This window comes from Falco biarmicus, chromosome 2 (assembly GCF_023638135.1).
Source record: "Falco biarmicus isolate bFalBia1 chromosome 2, bFalBia1.pri, whole genome shotgun sequence".
Classification (NCBI taxonomy): Eukaryota; Metazoa; Chordata; class Aves; order Falconiformes; family Falconidae; genus Falco; species Falco biarmicus.
The window spans coordinates 58778928-58799311 of record NC_079289.1 but is presented as its reverse complement, the minus strand read 5'-3'; the positions used below and the strand labels follow the sequence as shown (position 1 = coordinate 58799311).

The 20384-nt window shown below is 37.8% G+C and overlaps 1 protein-coding gene across 3 annotated transcripts in view; it reads left to right on the top strand.

Annotated features, from left to right (window-relative positions):
• NALCN (sodium leak channel, non-selective) overlaps positions 1 to 20384 on the top strand; it is a 249642-nt gene that overhangs the window by 33880 nt on the left and 195378 nt on the right. For all 3 annotated transcript variants that reach the window (XM_056328711.1, XM_056328710.1, XM_056328712.1), the window contains exons 5-6: positions 860 to 999; positions 1807 to 1935. In XM_056328711.1, coding sequence (XP_056184686.1) covers positions 860 to 999; positions 1807 to 1935 — 269 coding nt within the window. The remainder of the gene's footprint in view (positions 1 to 859; positions 1000 to 1806; positions 1936 to 20384) is intronic.

The window sequence follows — 20384 nt, the reverse complement described above, 5'->3', positions numbered from 1 at the left end:
AGTGCTATAGTGATTGCTGTTAGGCATAACTTACCCACTTCTGAGAAATTTAAAACACCTTGTAATTTTCTGCTTTATACCCAGGAGTAACTTTGGTACATCATGTATGCATGTAGAGTGAAGGTTGATCATTACAGACAAGTTCCAGGTTCCCCCTCCCTTTTCTTAGTACTTCGAGCAAATATTAGATTACACAGTTTCTCTCAGAGAGTAAGAGACAGGGATTAAACCAAGACATTTTCACCCAATCATTAAGCGAAATAGTCTTTATGGAGTGCCTAACCTGTCAAAATATTAAGGAAATGGTTCCTTGCTCTGTGGCTTGGCTGAAATTTGTAAGTGGAGTCTAGAAGAACGTGTACAGTTTTCACATGGACTTGGAATTAAATGGAGAATTTATAAGCATGTACAACTCATAAGGCAGTCTGTGTATATGTACCTTTACATTATAGCACAAAGAAAATAGTGGTGTGCAACACCAACATACTGGGTTTTGTATTTGGAAATGTGAATTACTTTTAAATGAAGTTTTTGGAAACTTGTGGGGTAGGACTAGCACAGAAGCAGGCAGCTGGCACCAGCTTGCACAGCCTTCTTGAGCTGTTTGAGACAGAAGCGTTATGAACATAGGCAGAGTATATTTTTGGAATTTCATTAGGGTAACTTAGGAATGGATTAAAGGATTTACTAAGACTTTTCTTTTAAAAATGTAGTTAAAATGAACCATGAAATAAACCAAGAGAAGATTGAAAATGAAAACAAAAATCATACATAGTATTCATAGTTTTAAAAGTTCTGTAAATGAATACAGCAACAGGACAGGGTCATCAAGAAAACCTCCCGATTCTTTTGTTTGTAGGTGTTTGAAATTGCTGAAATAGTTGACCAGATGTCACCTTGGGGCATGTTACGGATTCCACGACCACTCATTATGATTCGAGCATTCCGGATATATTTTCGTTTTGAGCTGCCAAGAACTAGGATAACAAATATCTTGAAGTAAGTAAGGCTGTTACCCAAACAATTTTGACTTAGACGGGTTACTACACAGCTCAGAAAATGACCCTGCACACTTAATGGACATTTTCTTCCTGAGTTTTAGTTTTGGCCAAAAAATTCTTGCTATTTTCCATACTTAAGGAATCATTGAATTGCCTAAAAAGTTATCAAAACTGTAAAGTATTTAAATAAATCTTAAAGCATTTTGCTAATAACTGTAGCCAGCAATTTTCAACCAGTGGCAGTAAATTCTGCTCCCATTAACGTGGGCACTTAAGAACGAAGGTGAACACTCTTAGCAGGGTAGTATTCGTAAATAAAAGCACTTGAGCGTGTGCCCTAACCATTACAGTTACAAGTGCACATTTATTGGTATATGTACAGAGATGCTTACATGGAAGCAAACACACATAAGTATGTTTGGTACAGTGCATAATGTCAAAAGCCATGTAATGTGGAAGAGTTTTTTGGTCTTATTTGGTATCAACTTTACTTCATCATCATATCTTGTCTATTTAAGTCATTAGATACTGTTTTACAAAAGGTAGACTTTATACATTTTATTTGGGGTTTTTTTGTTTCACCCTTTGTAGTTTGCAGCTGGTTTAATTACCGTAACTTAAAGGTTTTAAAAAATCAGGGCTCCCTTTTCTATGTCTGCACAGAGTAAGAGATCAATTTTAAGAACAAATTTTCTGCAGCATGAAATACTACTTTCTCTATGTAAGCATATTTTCTATTCTGGAGATTTTCAAAGGAGGCTTCACATTGCCTGTGCATTCAGTGTCATATTTATCTTTTTGCCAGGCGTTCCGGAGAGCAAATCTGGAGCGTTTCAATTTTCCTTCTGTTCTTTCTCCTCCTGTATGGGATCCTGGGAGTGCAGATGTTTGGAACTTTTACATACCATTGCGTGACTGATGACACGCAGCCAGGGTGAGTTAGCCTTTGCAGGCATGTTGTGGCACTGTTCTTTCATTGCATATGTAAAATTGTAGTTAGTGTCAGTGGGTGTAAAATGGACTTAATAGATTAAAAGCAGTGCACCAAAATATACTAAGATAAGTATGGGAAAGAAAAATGTTAGGAATTATGCAAAAATACAAATTTTAACTGTGACAGCAAGATTGCAAATTGTGGCATTTGACTGCAGTCTGAGTTAGGGGTGTGAGTGACGGGGGGTGGGGGCGCTGGGAGAGCAAGAGAGCAGAGGAGGCCTTAAGAGGAGTGTCCTGGTTTCAGCTGGGATGGAGTTAACTTTCTTTTTAGTAGTTAATACAGTGCTGTGTTTTGGCTATGGTGTGAGAACAATGTTGATGGCACACGGGTGGGTTTGGTTGTTGCTGGGTGATGTTTATACCAAATCAAGGACTTTTCAGTTTCTCCGGCCCTGCCAGTGAGAGGGCTGGAGGGGCACGGGACATTGGGAGGGGACACAGCCAGGACAGCTGACCCAAACTAGCCAAAGGGGTATTCCAAACCATATGGCATCATGCTGAGTATATAAACTGGGGGAAGAAGAAGGAAGGGGGGGACATTTGGCATTATGCTCTTTGTCTTCCCGAGTAACCCTTACGCAAGATGAAGCTCAGTTTCCCTGGGGGTGGCTGAACACCTGCCTGACCATGGGAAGTGGTGAATAAATTCCTTGCTTTGCTTTGCTTTTGTGCACAGCTTTTGCTTTACCAGTTAAATTGTTCTTATCTCAGCCCTTGAGTTTTATGTTCCTTTCTGATCCTCCTCCCCATCCCTCTGGGTGAGGGGGAGTGAGTGAGTGGCTGCGTGGTGCTGGGCTGCCAGCTGGGGTTAAACCACAATAAGTGGAGCATTGCCACTTGTGGCTTATTTGGGTCGCTGATGATTCATCAGCTTTTGCTGTTCAGAACATCTGGATGTGGGATCAAACCTAAAGTATAGGGTGGAACTACCCCTATAATCTCACACCCTTTCTGGATTAAGAGGTTGCTGGGACCTTGTGTTCAGATTTAAAGTGTTTTTACCCAGCCTTTGGAAAATATTTACGATTAATATGTTAACACTGGTGATCAAGTTTTTGATTCAGCACATACTTGAACACAAGATTAACTCGAAGTATAGTATACCCTCTTGTCACTGGGATGGCTCATAAAATCACAGATAAGTGTGCACTCACACATCCTGTTGAATTGAGGGCTTGACCGTATGCTCCGTCACCATTACATTGTGAGAGTCCATTGTATCTATTTCTTCATTTTGTCCCTGTTTCTTTGGATAGGGCAATGTTAGCTCTGAAGCTGTAGCCTTTGCTTTCATCAAAATTGGATCTTTTTATTCCTGTATTGAATTTGTCAGAACATAAAATAGAGTAGACATTATAAGTAAGCAAAACACTGCTTAATCTGCTACTGTGCTGAATAAAAAGTCTTACTATTGCAAATCTCTGTGTTAAAGATTTTTCTAAACTATGGCCTATAAGCGATCAGATATAAAATGAGGTTATTAAAAGCGCCAGATACAAAAGAGGTTACAAAATTATTTGAGAATATGCTAGGCATTATGTGATATTTTGTTAAATGAAAAAAAAAATTACTTTTGGGTATTTTCTTATTTATTTAATCAATACTATAGTAAAATATGGGGTTGATCGTCACCTAAACTGGAAATTTTGTATTTCATTCTGACTTTTTTTTTTAAAGAGAAAATCTTTACAGCACAGATTTTTTTTACAGTTTCCCGTAGACGTGGGAAAAAAAAATCTTTGTCAAAAAATTGTTTGTGGTAATGAAAAGATCTGTGATTCTGTGATTTGCCTGTGTTGTTTGAGAAAAGAAGTGGAATATCATATAATTGCTTGTGTCACTGAATACAGGTTTTCCCTGAAATCAGCAGAAAAGCTGTATTGGGATATAATAATGTTTGCAATATGCAAAGTTAAGTTTATAAATTCAAGGTTTCCCATAAAATTTTTGTCTACTTCATCTACATGTGATGGGTTGCTCTTTGAATACTGCATTATTAAAAAAAAAAAAAAGTTTATGGAAACACCTCAATTTTAGGTTTTTTAAAAGGTGAAATACAGGAAAAGCTTAAAAGGGACAAATATACAGTACATAAAAATAAAAACCTGTCTCAAGTGGATTAATGTTGAAAAAGTCAAGTATGCAGAATTAAGGAAATTTTAGACATGAGGTTGAATGTCAAGCTGTAACTCCTTTTCCTTTCAGTAGCATCAAGTATATATATATTTAGCTGTTTAAAAATTAGAAAACTAATTTAAATGACTTTTTAGGTACCTGGGATAGGCACCTTCAGAAAGTAATCAATCACTTTTGTCATCTCCAAACCAGACTTGTAACTTTAAATGGCTCCCATGGTTGTGTATGAGGACTACAGTTACGTTGTAAAACACTTTTCCCCTAAAAGTGCTGCCTGATTTATTCTGATGAATAATGCTCATGCAAAGAACAACGCATTTTTTCCATTGTTGCTTGACACGTGGACTTACACCTTACTTTTGGCATACTACTGACTCCTGCTCTGAAAACACTTATTTTCTCTTGTCTGTAATACTGATTGTTATATCTTGTGAACACTTAAACATATCCAATCCTTTTCTAGTTTTTGAAGAATGCAGTGCAGAAGCTCTGGGTGGAGTTAGGCTGTACCCTCTTCACATGGGTTAGGGCTGACCTTCACAGAGCTGGCTGCAGAATTTATAAGAAATAACACTATGAGTTGGGAAAACAAATACAGAGAAAGAAATAACAGTTCTGGTGCCAAAAGAGGACAATTTAGAGGCAGACATTGGTCCAAAAAGTAGTTAGAAAGGAGGTGACATACCACTTCAGTATCCAGGAGAGTTTAATAGCTGAGAAGTAGTAGAGCACAAAAGCATGAAAATTGCCTAGACAAATTTTACTTTTGTCTTTGAGGTTCAGTTTCTCAGCTTTATAATGAGGATTTAACATTCCTCTCGGAAGTTTAATCTGTCTGTATGTCTGAGGTGGTTCTGCTCCAGGCAATGGAGAGTGGCCAAAGTTGGCTGTAGTTGGCCTTAAATAACTTCAGTTTTCAATGATCCACAGCTGTAAATACTTAGTATTTCTGCAAACCAGATCCCAGGCTCCCAAGTCAAGATTAGAAAATGAAAAGCATCCAATTAGTGGCCACCTGTGAGAATTTTAATTTTAGGTGATTTGCCTCATATTATGCAGTATTCTATGGCAAGTGGCAAGGTTAAAATCTTATTATTGAGGTCAAGACTTCATCTATTTCAGAAATTTTAGAAACCACTCTTTTAAAGTCTACTGCCTTCTGAATTATTATTATAAGGGAGGGAAGTGTCTTTTGAAAACGGCATCTTAAAATCTCGCTATTCTTTTTTTATTTGAAAGGACGTGTCGGCCTCATCAGACACTCATTGCCTCTTTGACTGCTGCAAGTTCTTTTATCTTTCCATCCTTCTTTACACCCACACTGCCTGACCTCCTGTCTCTCCACCTCCTCAGTAATTTTCTAATGTTAACTCTGACAAACAGAAATACTGAAGTGAGCTAACTGCAGTCTGAGTTTTTCGTTCTGTCTGTGAAACCAGCAAAATCTGACTTCCTTCCAAAGGCTGAAAAGTGTGTTTTTTCTGTTGTTTGATGATAAATCTTTTTTCCTCTCATTCTTATAACCTTCTTTATTTTGCCAGACTTTTTATCCCTACGGGGAACACTATTGTCTTCCTAGACAATTTTCTCACTCAGTATTCTCTTGTGATTATTACTGATCTTTTTACCACTATGCTGTCACAGCTTTTCCCTGATGATTTGTACAACTAGTATAAATTTACTGCCAATAAGTGGTTTATTACATAGATTTCCTTAGTATGGATCTTCTTCAGTTGTTTGAAAGACACGCAGTATGGTTGGAATATAATATATATATATTCCAATTATCTAGTTAAGCCCATACATTATAAGCAGCTTGACAGGGTGTTTTGTTATAGCTGAGGTTAATTTCAAAGAATTGGACAAATATGGTGAAAACAGGTTGTGTTCCCCAATCTATTGTAATTTACTCCTCTAGTATACAAAAAGGTACTTCCACAATGACAGGAGAGAAATTATTTCCAAACCATTGTTCTGACTGTTGGAATCCTCACACACTAGCTGCTGAGGGTTTTCTTTATTTTTGTTACACAACGTGTTTGACTACACAAAAATACACGATTAGATTATATTTATTCCACAACAGTAAATTCTCCTTTTATAATTCTCAGTCTGCACTGGAGCTAAGGGAAGGGAAACCTCACCAAAAGAAAGAATGCTAATATGGCTAACTGCCATAAAATGGAATACTTACCTATTTCTTCTTCCAAAGTAATTCTTTAAGGGCCTTTTCTTAATGCTTGCAGTAAGGTATAGACTGGGTATTTCTGTAGACCTGTCTGCCCTGTCACCATGGCAGTCAATTTTAAATCCTTCTTTGCCAGTTTTCTTTTTTAAAGTAGGAACTGCCCAGGAAAATAGATAAGAAAAATAATTACCAAGTAATAGAAAGATCTAATGGGTTCTTGGCCATCTTTCCATCTGTCCATTGATAGGACCCAAAAATGTCAGAAAACAGCTTCAAAGACTCTGGAGCTGAAAGTTCACTGCAATATCTAATAGAGGAAATAAATATGATTAAAAAGAACAAAGGGATTCGAGATACTGTCTTACCAATGGGAAAATAAGAATGAGTAATTGGATTTCTAAGAAAGGGAAGAAATCAAAGATCATGACTGAAAAATCAATGTAACAGGACTTCTCTAACAGAGCATATTAATTTATTGGTACTAGTTGAACAGCCAGCACTTCTTTAATATGCCCTTGGGTTTTATTCACAATCTCTCTTAATGATGCTGTGTCTCTAGTATAAACTCCTCAAGGAGAGGAGAAATGGAAGAAATACTACTTTTCCAGGTCAGATGTTGTTTAGACCCCAACCAAAATCAAGAAAAAGACAGCATCAGTCTAAAAGGGAAGTAATTCAGTCCACATGGGATCCTGTCAAAAGAGTGGGAGAGAGTGCTGAGGTGATGGCCAGTATTAGTACTGAAGGGAAGTGATATTCAGGCAGGAGTAGGGCTCTCCTCACTTTCAGAGGGCATGTGATTTCTGAGCAAAAATCCTAATTTTGTCTGCAATTGTTGTATAGACAGTTATCCAAAGCTGTTAGGCTCTGATCATTTCACACAGGCTTTCCATTGTTTTGCTTGTCTAGCTCCATTTTGAGCGAGAAGGTGACCTTTTAGTGAAGGTCTAGGATAAAGTGATGGGAACTCAATAGCCTCACTGCATGGTGGCTCAGTAATGACACATGCTTACCTGTATTAAGATTTGGAACCGTTTTTACACAATGCTTTGTCCCAGTGGAGACATCAAAGTTTATTGAACTTCTGCTCAGCCTGCCAACCTTTATAGGCTTTCTTTCATTTGGCTAATAAGTCCTTTTGAGTAAGTTGGAGTGGATTTTATGGATTCTTGTGAAATTGGCTGACTATAAATACAAGAATTTGTATTTATACAGTAAACATTGAATAACTTAACTACCACATCTCCTTTTTGCTGTAGGGAAAGTTTTATATTTATCCACAAGATTTTTACCTTATAATCGGTGTACAGAATTGAGGCCTGGTGAGTACTGAACTTTCCACAGGAGACCTGCAGGAGGCCAGGATGCCAAAAGTCAGGACATCCTCCAGTATATTATAAAATTAAAGGAAAGGCCAGATATCATTAGACAAACAGAATTCTACCAGTGATCTCCACTGAATCCACCAGATGGATGATTGGGTGCTGTTTACTTTATTAAACAGAAGGGAAGCTGGGAAGTTCTGTTCTTTGTATTGCAAGAAGCCAGACAACCAATGGAGAAGGCTGTGGATGCCCTGACATTTACAGGTTAGACAGCAGTTACCACTGAGCATCTCCCTTAGCCTGGACATGCTGCGAGGGTCACTTCTAGATATGCAAGCAGTTACAGGAAATAGGAAGAAGTTCTAAAAGAGGCTTCAGCTCTGTTTCGGTGAGTGATCTATCTGGTATGTTATTTTGAAAACCAGGTGACTGTTCATTTTTGTACTGCTTTCTGGAAGCTGAATGTGACATCTCCATTTGATTCCTGTCCCAGTCCTTTGGATTACTGCAATTCAAAAAGGTCAGGGAAATGCTGGAATATTCATCCTGAGGTGCTTGTGAGCAGACTGAAGCTATCATCTCAGCTATTTCATTATTTCTGAGAGCTTGTGAAGGGTGGGTGAGGAGCTGGGAGGCAGGAAAACAGCAGTTTAAAAAGGAGGAAGGGATGAGACAGGGCAAGAAAAGCCAGGGAGTTACAGCTGGAATACTGGTAAGCTTAACTTCAATCTCTGAAAGAATTCTACAGTGAATAAACAAACAAAAATTTGTAAGCCGCTGGAAGATAACAAAGATGTAAGTAGCAGCTAATATGGATTTGTCAAGAATAAACCATGTCAAACCAATATAATTATCTATGACAGGGTAACAGCCATGTGAATTGGAGAGAAGAGTGGATGGTGTCTTTATTTTTGGAAGGCTCTGTAACAGCCTTGCAGGGCTTTTTTGTAAGGTGGCAGGAGAAAGGTGGTTAAGGTGGAAATAATCATTGAATAGTTGCAAAACTGCCTGGAAAACATAGTGAGTTGATATTAATGGCTCATTGCCAGAATGTGCTATTGGAGTTTTCATTAACATTCTGGATGGTGGCAGATAGAATATACTTACTGCACTGAGGATGACATGAGGTTGAGAGGGACTGCAGACATTTTGGAAGGCAATATTAGGATGAAAATTATCTTGAGAAATTGAAGACAGGCTCTGAAAAAATTGGATGAAAGTCAGCAGGGAGATATACCGCACTTAGTAAAAATGAACTGTATAAATACAACATTGTGAATGACTGTTTAGGAGATAGTTCATAAAATTATTTGGGAGCATAATGGATGAACAGAGATCAACAGAATTATGCTCTTGTTAAAATGTATAAATTGTGGTATCAGACAACATAGAGGCATTATACACCTCCTACCTGGCAGGTTAATGAGAAGGGCTCTTCAGCTGGTATTTGAAGAAAAAGCTTTGGTTACAGACTATCAGTGGCTCATTTAGTTTTCTCTCTTGGGCTAGATGTAGCCTATAGGCTTGAAGGCTAGACCAGTTTGGGCTCTTACATTTGGGTTTCTTAGAGCCCCAGGAATATTTCAAATCTTTTATCGACAAAATCATTTGATCTTACCTGGAGGTCTAAAGCTGCATATTTTAACAGTATTATTCTCTTTAATATGCTGTCAGTGAAGCCCTTTCACCAGATAAAAATAGCAATCAAGTTGCTTTCTCTTAGGTACAATGATGCAACAGCCAGTTCCACCAAATGGAACTGGCCAGTCAAACGGCCAGTCATCAGATGCTAAATAGTTTCCATTCAGAGCTAGCTGGATGATGTTGAAATTTTTTTCTTAGGTGTTCAGTGATAGCAGCCCCTTTCTTTTGCTATGCTAAGAGCTGCATCTCCTGCCACTTCAGGTGTTAGATTAGTGACTGGCCTGTATCAATGCATTTGGTGATGGTATCTTGTGTATGGTCTCTGCAACACAAGCTTTAGGAAGGAATTTGTTTTGCATATAGTTCAGATTTGGATTCAGGGCAGTATTTTTATGATACTGAGGATTACCCTGTCTGGTGCCTAAACAGAAAGTTTGTTCAGATAAAACTGTGTGTTGTGGCGGTCCCATAGGGAGAGCCTTGAAAACCTCCCCTGCTCACTGATAGCTAACTCTGCTGTTGTGGGTGATGGGTCCAAAAGTGCTTGTGAGCTATGATGGAAGTGATTCCCAGCTGAACTTCAGGCTTATGATTTTCAATTCCTACAATCCAGTTTAGTGACTTTGTGTTTTTCCTATAGTTGGTAGACAACTACTTAGGAATTTTTCTATATTTATTCCAGGTAAGTCTGATATGCAAACATTTTTTTTTTTTAAGTGATCCTGAACATACTTTAAAATCAAAATGGATGCAGTTTTCAGATTAGTTTTTTTCATATATTTCATTTCATGTCCTTGCAATTTAAAAGACAACTGAGGCATTTTTCAGTTTCTTTTAAATTCTCTAAGGAAATACTTTATTGGATTGTAATAGGTACTATAGGTGTGAGATCACTTAATGTGTAAATAAGTCTAATTTGATACACTTCAGTGAAATGCAGATTTGGGCAAGCTAGCTAGATTTGTTTTTAACTCTTACCGTTTATTTCCCATGTATTAGCACTTACAATGACAGCCTTCTCCATTGTGCAAATGCCATTAATTCATGTTGGTTTGATTCCTGTGAAACAAGTCTTGAATTATCATACATATGCAATTGCTATTTGAATTCAGCTCCTTCATGACTGATTGTAGCAGTCACAAAACTGGACTGTCATAGAGTTGTTATGCCATGTGGTATTTGACAAAATCTCAAACTAGTACTGATCATGTGCACTACTTTAAGAACAAATCGATACTGGAACTTCTGAAAATTTTCTTCTTGGAGCTTTGCTTTCTAGTGCCTCGATGTACATTCCAGCACTGTCCATAGGAAAGATTTCTTCTTTTACTCATTTTTCTGTAGTTAACTTCTGTGGCTTTGTTACTCTGCAGGGTAATGACAGAGTGATTTGATTTTAATTTCCTCTAATGCCAGTAACTAGTGATCAAACCCACAGATTGTCAAAACTGTTAAGTAGCTGCAAGCATCCTGTTTTCATTTGGACATTGACAGCATTGGCTTTGTGCGACATAAGCGATCAGCCATGAGTACAGAGTCATCTGGTTTTGATGTTAGCATCTGTGTTCCCAACCTAAATTCCTTGAATTCCCTCTATGGCTAGCAGAGAGAGAAAGGTGCTTCAGGAGTGGCTGAACCCGCCAAACTCCAGACCTCTGGAGATGTATTTCTCTTTGCTTTCATTGCCTAAAATGAGGTGGATAGGTCAGGACACCAGAGCTGCAGCCTTTTATTGTGCAGCACCTTCAAGTGATTCAGCTAAGAGATGCTGGGTCTTTGAATTTTTGCATCCCCAAGTGTGAAATAAGGTTGGTGATTTAATTGAATCTCTTCAAAATTCCTGTGCAGGGAGTAGGAATAGATGGTACGTCAAAGGCACATTTTGTAGACCATAACTTAGGTCATGTATGGAATGAAGAAGAGCTACAATCAAAATCAAATCAAACTTGATGTAGTATTACTGCCTTATGTAATAGGCAGTCTGATTTAATCATGCCTTATTACTAAGTACCAGTGGGAGGAGAGAGAGACTAAGACCAGTACTTGATTTATTTGTTGAGTAAACATGTAAATAATTTTCTTCTTGAAAACCTGACCAAAAACGTAAGAATCTCCAAGTTCTGCTCACAAAGGCTCGATGTTAGACACTAGAGGACTGTGAAAACTGTCAAAACCCCCAATACTAAAACCTGAAACTGAACATATAAATAATGACTAAAAGATCTGAACTGAATAGTAAGATACAAAAACCTATGTTCCTTGATGCAAGTATATTGAAAGACAATATATTAGCAGTAGTAAATTTTTACAGTATCTATATATTGAATTTAAAGTCAGAAGAAAAAATTGGATCATCTAGTCAGACTTCGTATTGTTTCCCCTCTATGAAACCTTATAGCTTGCATTTGACTCCAGATTAGTTGGCAGAAGACCAATTCATAAGCAAGGGAACTTTTTGTTTATACCAAAAATTATTTCAGTGGTAAAAAATAATGTTCCTAATTCATTATCTTAATTTGTCTGGCTTCAACTGTTAGCTTTCTATTCTTGTTATACTTTTTAATGCTACATTACACAGAACCTTAATTCTTGGTATTTTCTCTGTGTGAATCCACTTACACACAGCAATTGAGGCACCTTTCTTTTTAATAAACTAATATTATTTAGCTCTTTAAGTCTCTTACTGCAAAGCGTGTTCTCCAGTGTTCTCATTTTCATGTTTTTGTATGATTTCCTCAATTTTTCAAATACTTAAAAAAGTACAAGCAAAATCCCTATATGTAATATTAATCATAATTTGCATGAGTGTCATACAGAGAGGGACATTAATTTATTATTGTTCTGCTTGTACAGTCTGGGAAAGCACTGGCTCTTTCTTCCCAGTTATTGGGACAAATATGGGAGGATGCCCTATTCTATCCTCGCATTTCAAACTGTCACGTAACTTCTGTATGCAATAATACAGTATTTCCATTATCCCCTTTATTCCATAGGCCATAGGGTTTGCCTTCAGTGATCCTAACTCTATAACTGCATTTGGCTGTATTAAAGCACATTTTGTTTTATTGTATCCAGGCAACCAAATGATCCTGATAACTTGTCAGACTGCCCTGTCCTCACTATTACTTACGATTCTATCCTTACTCTTGATTTTATACCTGTTTCTCCCTCATTGATTACAGTAGATCATGATAATGGTTTCCCTGGCAAGTATTTTACTGACATGTCAGTTAATCAGTTTTCAGCCCATTTAGCATGTGCTTTGTTGATGTTATGTATTGCCAACTTTTTAATCGGTCATATGTTATTGAATGAATTGCTTTACAAAGTTTAAACTAGGCAGTTTTATTGGACAGATCTCTAACCTTACTAAAATCATGTTGGTATGATGAGAATTATTTTCGCTAAATCCGTACTCCCTGCCTTTAACGACATTCATGCTTTCACTCTTTAGCAATCAGATTTTGTATCAGCTCACTCTTTCTTTTGTCTTGGTTGATGTCAGGCAAACCAGTTGTGCTGATTGTTCTTTAAAAATTAATGGCACATTAGCATTCTTCTGGAACTTCTCTGCTATTTCAAGATTTATTAAAAATCAATAGAAGAGATGAGAGATGCCCTCAGTTATTTTGGCCTGTTGATTTGAATATAATTATCCCTAGCAGATGCTATTTGATATTCTCTTCAGTTACTAATTCTTGGGTAGTGAAATCTGTGTTTGCCAAGTTAAAATGTAAAATATGGGATGTTGCCAAACATTAAGCTTTGTTTGTTGTGTTCCTAAAGTCATGAGTCCTTTAAGCATGCCCTATCTTATCTTTTAACGTGATAAAAATAATAAATAGATATTAGAGACAATCTGTTACTGGAAAGGTTTGAAAGCTTTATAGTTATAATTACAGATGTAATTATGAGAAACATTAAATATGGATGAAGTTTTCACACTGACAGTTTGAAAGATAAAACAGATCTTTTTTCTAGATTAAAACCAGGAAACTGATTCTGTAAGTATGGTACATAATAACTTTAGACCTAAGTTTGTCTAAAAGTAAAACATTACATTTAAAAATGACCTTTGGGAATGCCAAGATCATAAAATATCAAAGGAAGACTTATTCCTAGAAATATTTGTAATTCTTAAGCCACAGTCATACTCTCTGAAATTTGACTATCACCAGTGATTTTGGATGATACTGTTACTAGATTATCTGCAACCTGTAATGACTCTGGCAGCAGCATTGTCCTAAGTTGCAATCTCATTCTGTACAAATTAAAAGACAGATCAATGGAAATAATACCTGGACTTGCACAAAGCATGTGACATTGTGCCGCATGACACCTTGACTCTAAATTGGAGAGACATGGGTTTCATGGATGGACCACCCAGTGGATATGGAATCAGCTGGATGGTCACACTCAAAAGAGTTGCAGTCAATGGCTCGTTATCCAAGTGGAGACCAGTGACGAGCGGCATTCCTCAGGGTCAGTATTGGGAACAGTACTCTTTAACATCTTTGTCAGTGACATGGACAGTGGGATTGAGTGCACACTCAGCAAGTTTGCTGACAACACCAAGCTCTGTGGTACAGTCAATACCCTGGAGGGAAGGGACACCATCCAGAGGGGCCTTGACAGGCTTGAGAGGTGGGCCCATGCAAACCTCATAAAGTTCAACAAGGCCAAGTGCAAGGCCCTGAACATGGGTTGGGGCAATCCCAAGCACAAACACAGGCTGGACAGAGAATGGATTGAGAGCAGCCTTGAGGAGAAAGCCCTGGAAGTGCTGCTTGAGGAGAAGCTCAAGATGGCCCAGCAATGTGCACTTGCAGCCCAGAAAGCCAAGCGTGCCCTGGGCTGCATCAGAAGCACTGTGGCCAGCAAGTCAAGGAAGGTGATTCTCCCCCTCTGCTCCTGTGAGACCCCACCTGGAGCACTGCGTTCAGCTCTGGGGCCCCCAACAGAAGAGTGACGTGGACCTGTTGGAGTGAGTCCGGAGGAGGCCCATGAAGATGATCAGAGGGCTGGAGCACGTCTCCTATGAAGACAGGCTGAGAGAGCTGGGGTTGTTCAGCCTGGAGAAGAGAAGGCTCCAGAGAGACCTTATAGCACCTTCCAGTACCTAAAGGGGGCCTACCAAAAATCTGGGGAGGGACTTTTCAGAAGGACATGTAGTGGTAGGACAAGGGGTAATGGCTTTAAACTGAAAGAGGGTGGGTTTAGATTAGATACTAGAAAGAAATTCTTCACTGTGAGGGTGGTGAGGCACTGGAACAGTTTGCCCAGAGAAGCTGTGGATGCCCCATCCCTGAAAGTGTTCAAGGCCAGGTTGGATGGGGCTTTGAGCAACCTGGTCTAGTGGAAAGTGTCCCTGCCCATGGCGGGGTGTTGGAACTATGTGATATATAAGGTCCCTTCCAACCTCAAACCATCCTATGAATCTATTATGATTCTAACTCCGTTACAGTATGACTCTTTTTCACCAGAGTTAACAGATATATATGTGTCTGACCTCAGTGGCAGGCAAGTTAGATGACAGTCTGTACACTTAGAAAAAAATATACCCAATAATAATGATAAACTGCTACTGCAAGTTTTAGAAATACCAGTATTACTGATTTATATATTAATATCTCCCTTGTTAAGATGAGGTCATAATGTGGTAATAATTATGAAAATAATCAATAAAAAATTCATTATAGAAACAAAATCCTTATAATTATTATAACACAATATTATTATTCTAACAACTGTGCAGGAGCAGCTGTTGTTATTGTTAGGTCTTTCTGTAAAAATAGCAGTAGTATAAGGAAGTAGTCTAGGAACCGGCTGTTAATAGGAGTTGTGTTCAGAGCTTCCCACTGGAGAAAACAGACTTGATTGGATTGGCACAGTAAGAATTAAGATACAGATTTGGGAATAAAAGACTTTTAAAAGGACAAATGAAAGAAGATTTGCCCAGGTGCTTAGACTGCTTTCATGATTACCAAATGACAAATAAATGTTAACCCTTTTCCTGCCTTTTACTTTTTACGAGGAGTGAGATAAAAAGCAAGCACTTTTCCATCTAGGCTTCCTATCTTTTAAATTTCAAGAGTCTCTGAAGTCTTGGAATATGAAAAGAATATTTTTAACTACCTAATGATATTGGCAGCTGTATAGTTGTTCACATAAGCTATCTGAACTTTTAAGAGGACACATTCTAAACAGAAAAGTTATTTAAAACTCCCCTTCTGCACAATGTTACCAGTATAATGTCCTCACAGGAACATCTCAGATTTCCTGATTTTTATTGGTATATTACTCATGTGTATGTCAGGCATCTCTTTTTTTTTTTCCTTTCTTTTTTTTTTCCTTTTAATTTCTGTAAATTTTCTTCAGGGAAAGTCTCTGGATTGGAAAATGAGGCTCTGTGCTCTAAAACTGTGCAGTGGTATAAGGGGAAAGCAAACTAAGGCTGATGACTTACTGACCATGGGAACTGTCATTTTTTTAACTTGAAGGGCCTAATGCAGTTATCCATGTGTAGGCATTTAGTGCTACTTAAAATAACTAATGTACCCAAGACACTCAGGCATGACACAGGGCTCTCAGGTGTGGCACAGGACCTACAGAGACCTCCGACCTCCTAGATCAGCATCTAAATGTTAAGAGGGTTAGCATCAGGCATCCCAAATGGCACTAGCAATCTGTGTGAGGAGAATCAAATTGAATTACAAGTCTTGGGTATTTGCATGGACTCAATTGCAGGAGGGAGCTTTAAATCTAGAGTGCGAAGTGTTTGTGACTAAATAGAGCTTATTCTGCATTTGATATGAAAATCTGTTCTTTTTTATGTTTAAGTGTATTAGTAAGAAATTAGCAAGAAAGTAGTTAGTATTTGCTACTCTAGAAATTGGTATTTGCTATACAAGATGTGTTACCTGAGAGGTTCCATTATCATTTATCTGCCAGTCTCTACGTATTGTGTACTTACATTTTGGAACTTCAAAGAAAGCTCCAAAAACATTGTTAAAATCAGGATGCTCATAACACAGCTGACCTTGTTTTCCCACTGTGAATTCAGCTTGTAAATTGCATCTCATTTCATAAAATACAGTTATAATATAGAATTGAAAGCTTAAAAAAATGTTCATGGGCTATAGTAATTGTCTGGAATGGTGCAGTAAAAGTGTTTCAGAGAAGCAGATCAGCCTGGTTTTCAGAATAAATTCAAATGAATTAGTTATCATTCACCTACAATGTAAGAAAGGAGCATTAATAATACTCATGAGGTAACTTGTCTAAAGTCCATGTAGAACCACAGTATTGACTTCATCAGAAGATGTTTACTGAGTAATCCTGGCCAAGAATCAATTTAATTTGAGCTTCAGGAACTTCTCTGCAGCATGGAGCTCTGTGCTGTCCCCTGGATTTATTTTAGATTAATTGCTAAATTCTAACTCGGTGGGTGCTTTTGGCTGTGTTCTGGCAATATGGCAAATCAGAAGCCTCTTTTAGAAAAATGTATAGGTATGGATTGCATGCTGAGAGTTGGACATCTAAATTCATCTAGCAGAAGAGGAAACTAGAAAAACTTGATATCTTAAAGAGAAATCTATCTCTTACCAATCATCTGATCCAAGCCTATTTCTATATTAGTACTTTCTATACAACGGTGTCCATTTTGCATTTAGGTTCTATCACTTCCTGAATTCATTACCTGACATTAAATCACAGTGACTGGGAGTAACCTTCAAGCTCTTCAGAACTACATAATCTTTCTCTGTTCTCAAAGGCTTTTGTCATCCTTCAGCATATGCTTTGTGTGATTTTGATGAAGCAGGATTCACACAGTCCCCCTGGTCACTGATGAAAATGGATAGCACAGAACCCAGTGCCAGTTTCTTTGAGATCCCGGTTAATGCTCCCTGTTTGGAGGCTGTACAGTGGCTACTTGCTTCATGATCCACCAGCCATATTTTATGTGTGCTGTGGTATTTTTACCAATTCAGTAGTTCTTTAGTCAGGAGCTCTGCAGTGCCTGGTTTTAGTGCAGAGACAGACGTAGGATTCCTTTCAACTAATACAGGAACTCCTTCAGCTCCAGCTAATTAATTTTTAGTTACTGATTTCTTTACCTAATTGACAATTTGGAATATTTTTTAATACCTTATCAATAGATATCCTTCTTATTTTTTCTGTAATCTTCTGGATCTGGAAACTACATGAATAGATTGGTAATTTTGAATAGCTTTCTGGTGATATCTTAGAAAATTAATAGAATATCAGAATTAAAAAAAAACCACATTTTTTCTCAGTTTCTATTTTCAGCAGAGAAAGTCAAGCTAATAGAAAAGAGGAAGATAGGAGCTACCTTGGGTAATTTGTCTATTAAGTTGTCAAAACCTCTCATAGAATAATGGTACTAATAAAGAAATGATGCTCAAGGAGGGATTGTGCTCACATGAGCACATAGTGGTTGAAAGACCAGTTTTGCTACAGATACCGTGGAAAACAGGCGTGTGTACTGCCAAGGCACATAAATTCAGGTTCTTCCTATGGTGTACATTTATGTATGTATGTAGTCAGAAAGTTAAAAACATGTCAGAGTAACACTACTGCAACAATCTTAGTCTTTTGCAACAGTCTTACTGTTGAAGGATTCTTACCAAGCAATGTGGAGTCAATTATCTCTTTCTGCATCCGTTGCATTCCTGTGCAGAACTAATTTCTCAGCTCACCTGTTGGGTTGATGCTGTACTCCATACACATTGAATCTCTGCATAGTAATACTCAGTTGGTCTATTGGGATGAATTATTTCTTTGGTCGTGTTGAAAGAATTTGTAATTTTATCAAGGCATCCCATTCAGCAAGATATTTAAGCACATCTAATCAAACTTTTGAGATGCTTAAAGCTAGTTATGTGCTGAATCAGTATCTCAGTGCTTAGTTGATGTTGAGTATGGCCTATGAAAGAATAAAAATATTTAAAACCTCTTATATTGAAAACATCTGATAATATTCTAGCCACGTCTAGACTAGATACCTACTGTTGTTTAGTCCATGTAGACTAGTCTATGCTTATTTATTGTCCTGAGGCAGAACACAAATTGTCTAGTTACATTAGTCCAGAAAAGGCCTGTATCTCTATGGGTACAGTTACTGTAAGCACAGATTCTTCCTTTTTAGCCTCAATTATACTTAGTACATGGAGGCAGCTTTAATTCTTCAGGAGTATGTTTGATGTGATATAAAAATGACCTACGTTTAAATGAAGCACTTATTCTAAGTGCTTTGCATTGTAGCAATTGAGCCAGCAATACTTTTAATAATATAACGTCACACAGCTAGTCTCTTAGATCTGAGGGTTTTTATAATGCAAACCATAATGCAAAATTCATTAGCTACCAGTAGCCGGGGTTCTGAATCTGCTTGAGCCAATGAATTAATTTTCATTTCTGCAAATATTCATAAAATGTTGTCTTATGATAATCCTATATATTAGAATGGCATTTAGATGGCAGTATCATAAATCTAATGTACTTAAAGCATACAACCAGGTATGAATTAGGATACTCTAGTATAAAAGAATTAAGGTGCCCAGATTAATTTTTAAATCTTTGAGTGACATGTGCTGAGCATGCTGACAAGAAGTGAAATGAGTACAGGTATGCTTGTCTATCTGTCTGTCTTTCTAGTTATGCATGTAGCTAAATTTCAGGATGTTCTCTAAAACTTCAGCTGGAACTGTACATGTCTGTGTGTGCATCCATGGAGAAATGTATGGCTCTTGGTTATCATGAAGAAATGACTACAGGATGGGTGCAACTACAGTTATTTCTCTGCATTTATAATTGCCTAGGAAAAATTTTGTAGGAAGCATTAGTTTCACACTGACAGATTTAGACTAATCTATTGCTATCGCATGGAGTGCATAAAAGCAAGAAAAATAATTAAAGCTTCTGTTCACCCAATTTAGTTGTCAAAATGCATCTGTGAGTTAGATTAAAAGAAGAGGACTTTCAGATGAAAAATAGGATATGAACGATACTAAAGGGCAGACTGAAATGTTTTACCTTTTCTGTAGACAAGCAAGGTTAATTAAATTGATGAATTTTAAGACACTGGTCTGAAGCCTCAGGATAATAGGGTGACTACTACAAGATCATCTTTGTAACTTTCAGAAATTCATTTTAGGTGTTTCTATATCAAAAGTCTGTGCTGTGAAAAAATCAGCCTGAGCATGAATGGAAAATGCTATTGACTGTTTTTTTCTCAGACCAGAACTCACCGTGATTAGCTTTTCAAGTCAGATTTGAAATTGCCCTAGGACTGAACCAAAAATCAGGATTTTCATTTGCTGGTTGAGAGAGTACAAGCAAGGGAAAAAATGGATGTTGCTTGTGCCTGTTCAGCGCAGTTGGAGCTATGCCATATTACATTTCTTCTCTTTGGTTTACCCAGCTGACTCCAATAGCACAAGCAGCATGACATTCTGCACTGTAATGCTGTGCTGTGTTGCTTTGTAGACCCAAACAGAGACCTGCTCAGGATGGAGGGGGCAGTTTGCTAAGTTTGCTTCTTAAAGTACGTCTGGGGAAATGAGGTGACCAGTGTCTGGTTTTGGCAAAGGACTATGTATTGTGATTATTAACTGGGTGCTGTAAATGCTTGCGAGGAGTCAACTGCCTGAGCTCCTTACCCAATTTTGGGAATACACGGATACCCATCTTTATGGATACATGTCACAGACACAGATTTAACAGGATAGGGAGCTACAAACTTGCCCTCCCTCTCCTTTTAGCTGCTATGTTTCTTAGTGCTGGACCTACCTGTATTCCCATTGCAGTGCACCATGAGAGAGCCTCTAGCAGCTCAGTCCCAGGTGCCAGAGGAGCTGCGAAGACTAGTGATACTCAGCCTCTGTCAACAGTAAAAAACGGCCAACAGGCCAACACACTGTGTTGCAGTGCTGCCCCTTGCTTCATGACCTTTCTGTTTTCCCCAACATAAATCAGTTTGAACCAGTTCAAGCCAGTTCAGATTTTTTCACCTGTTCTACCAAATCATTACTGGACTGACCTAAATGTGAATTAAATCTGTTTCTATCCTAA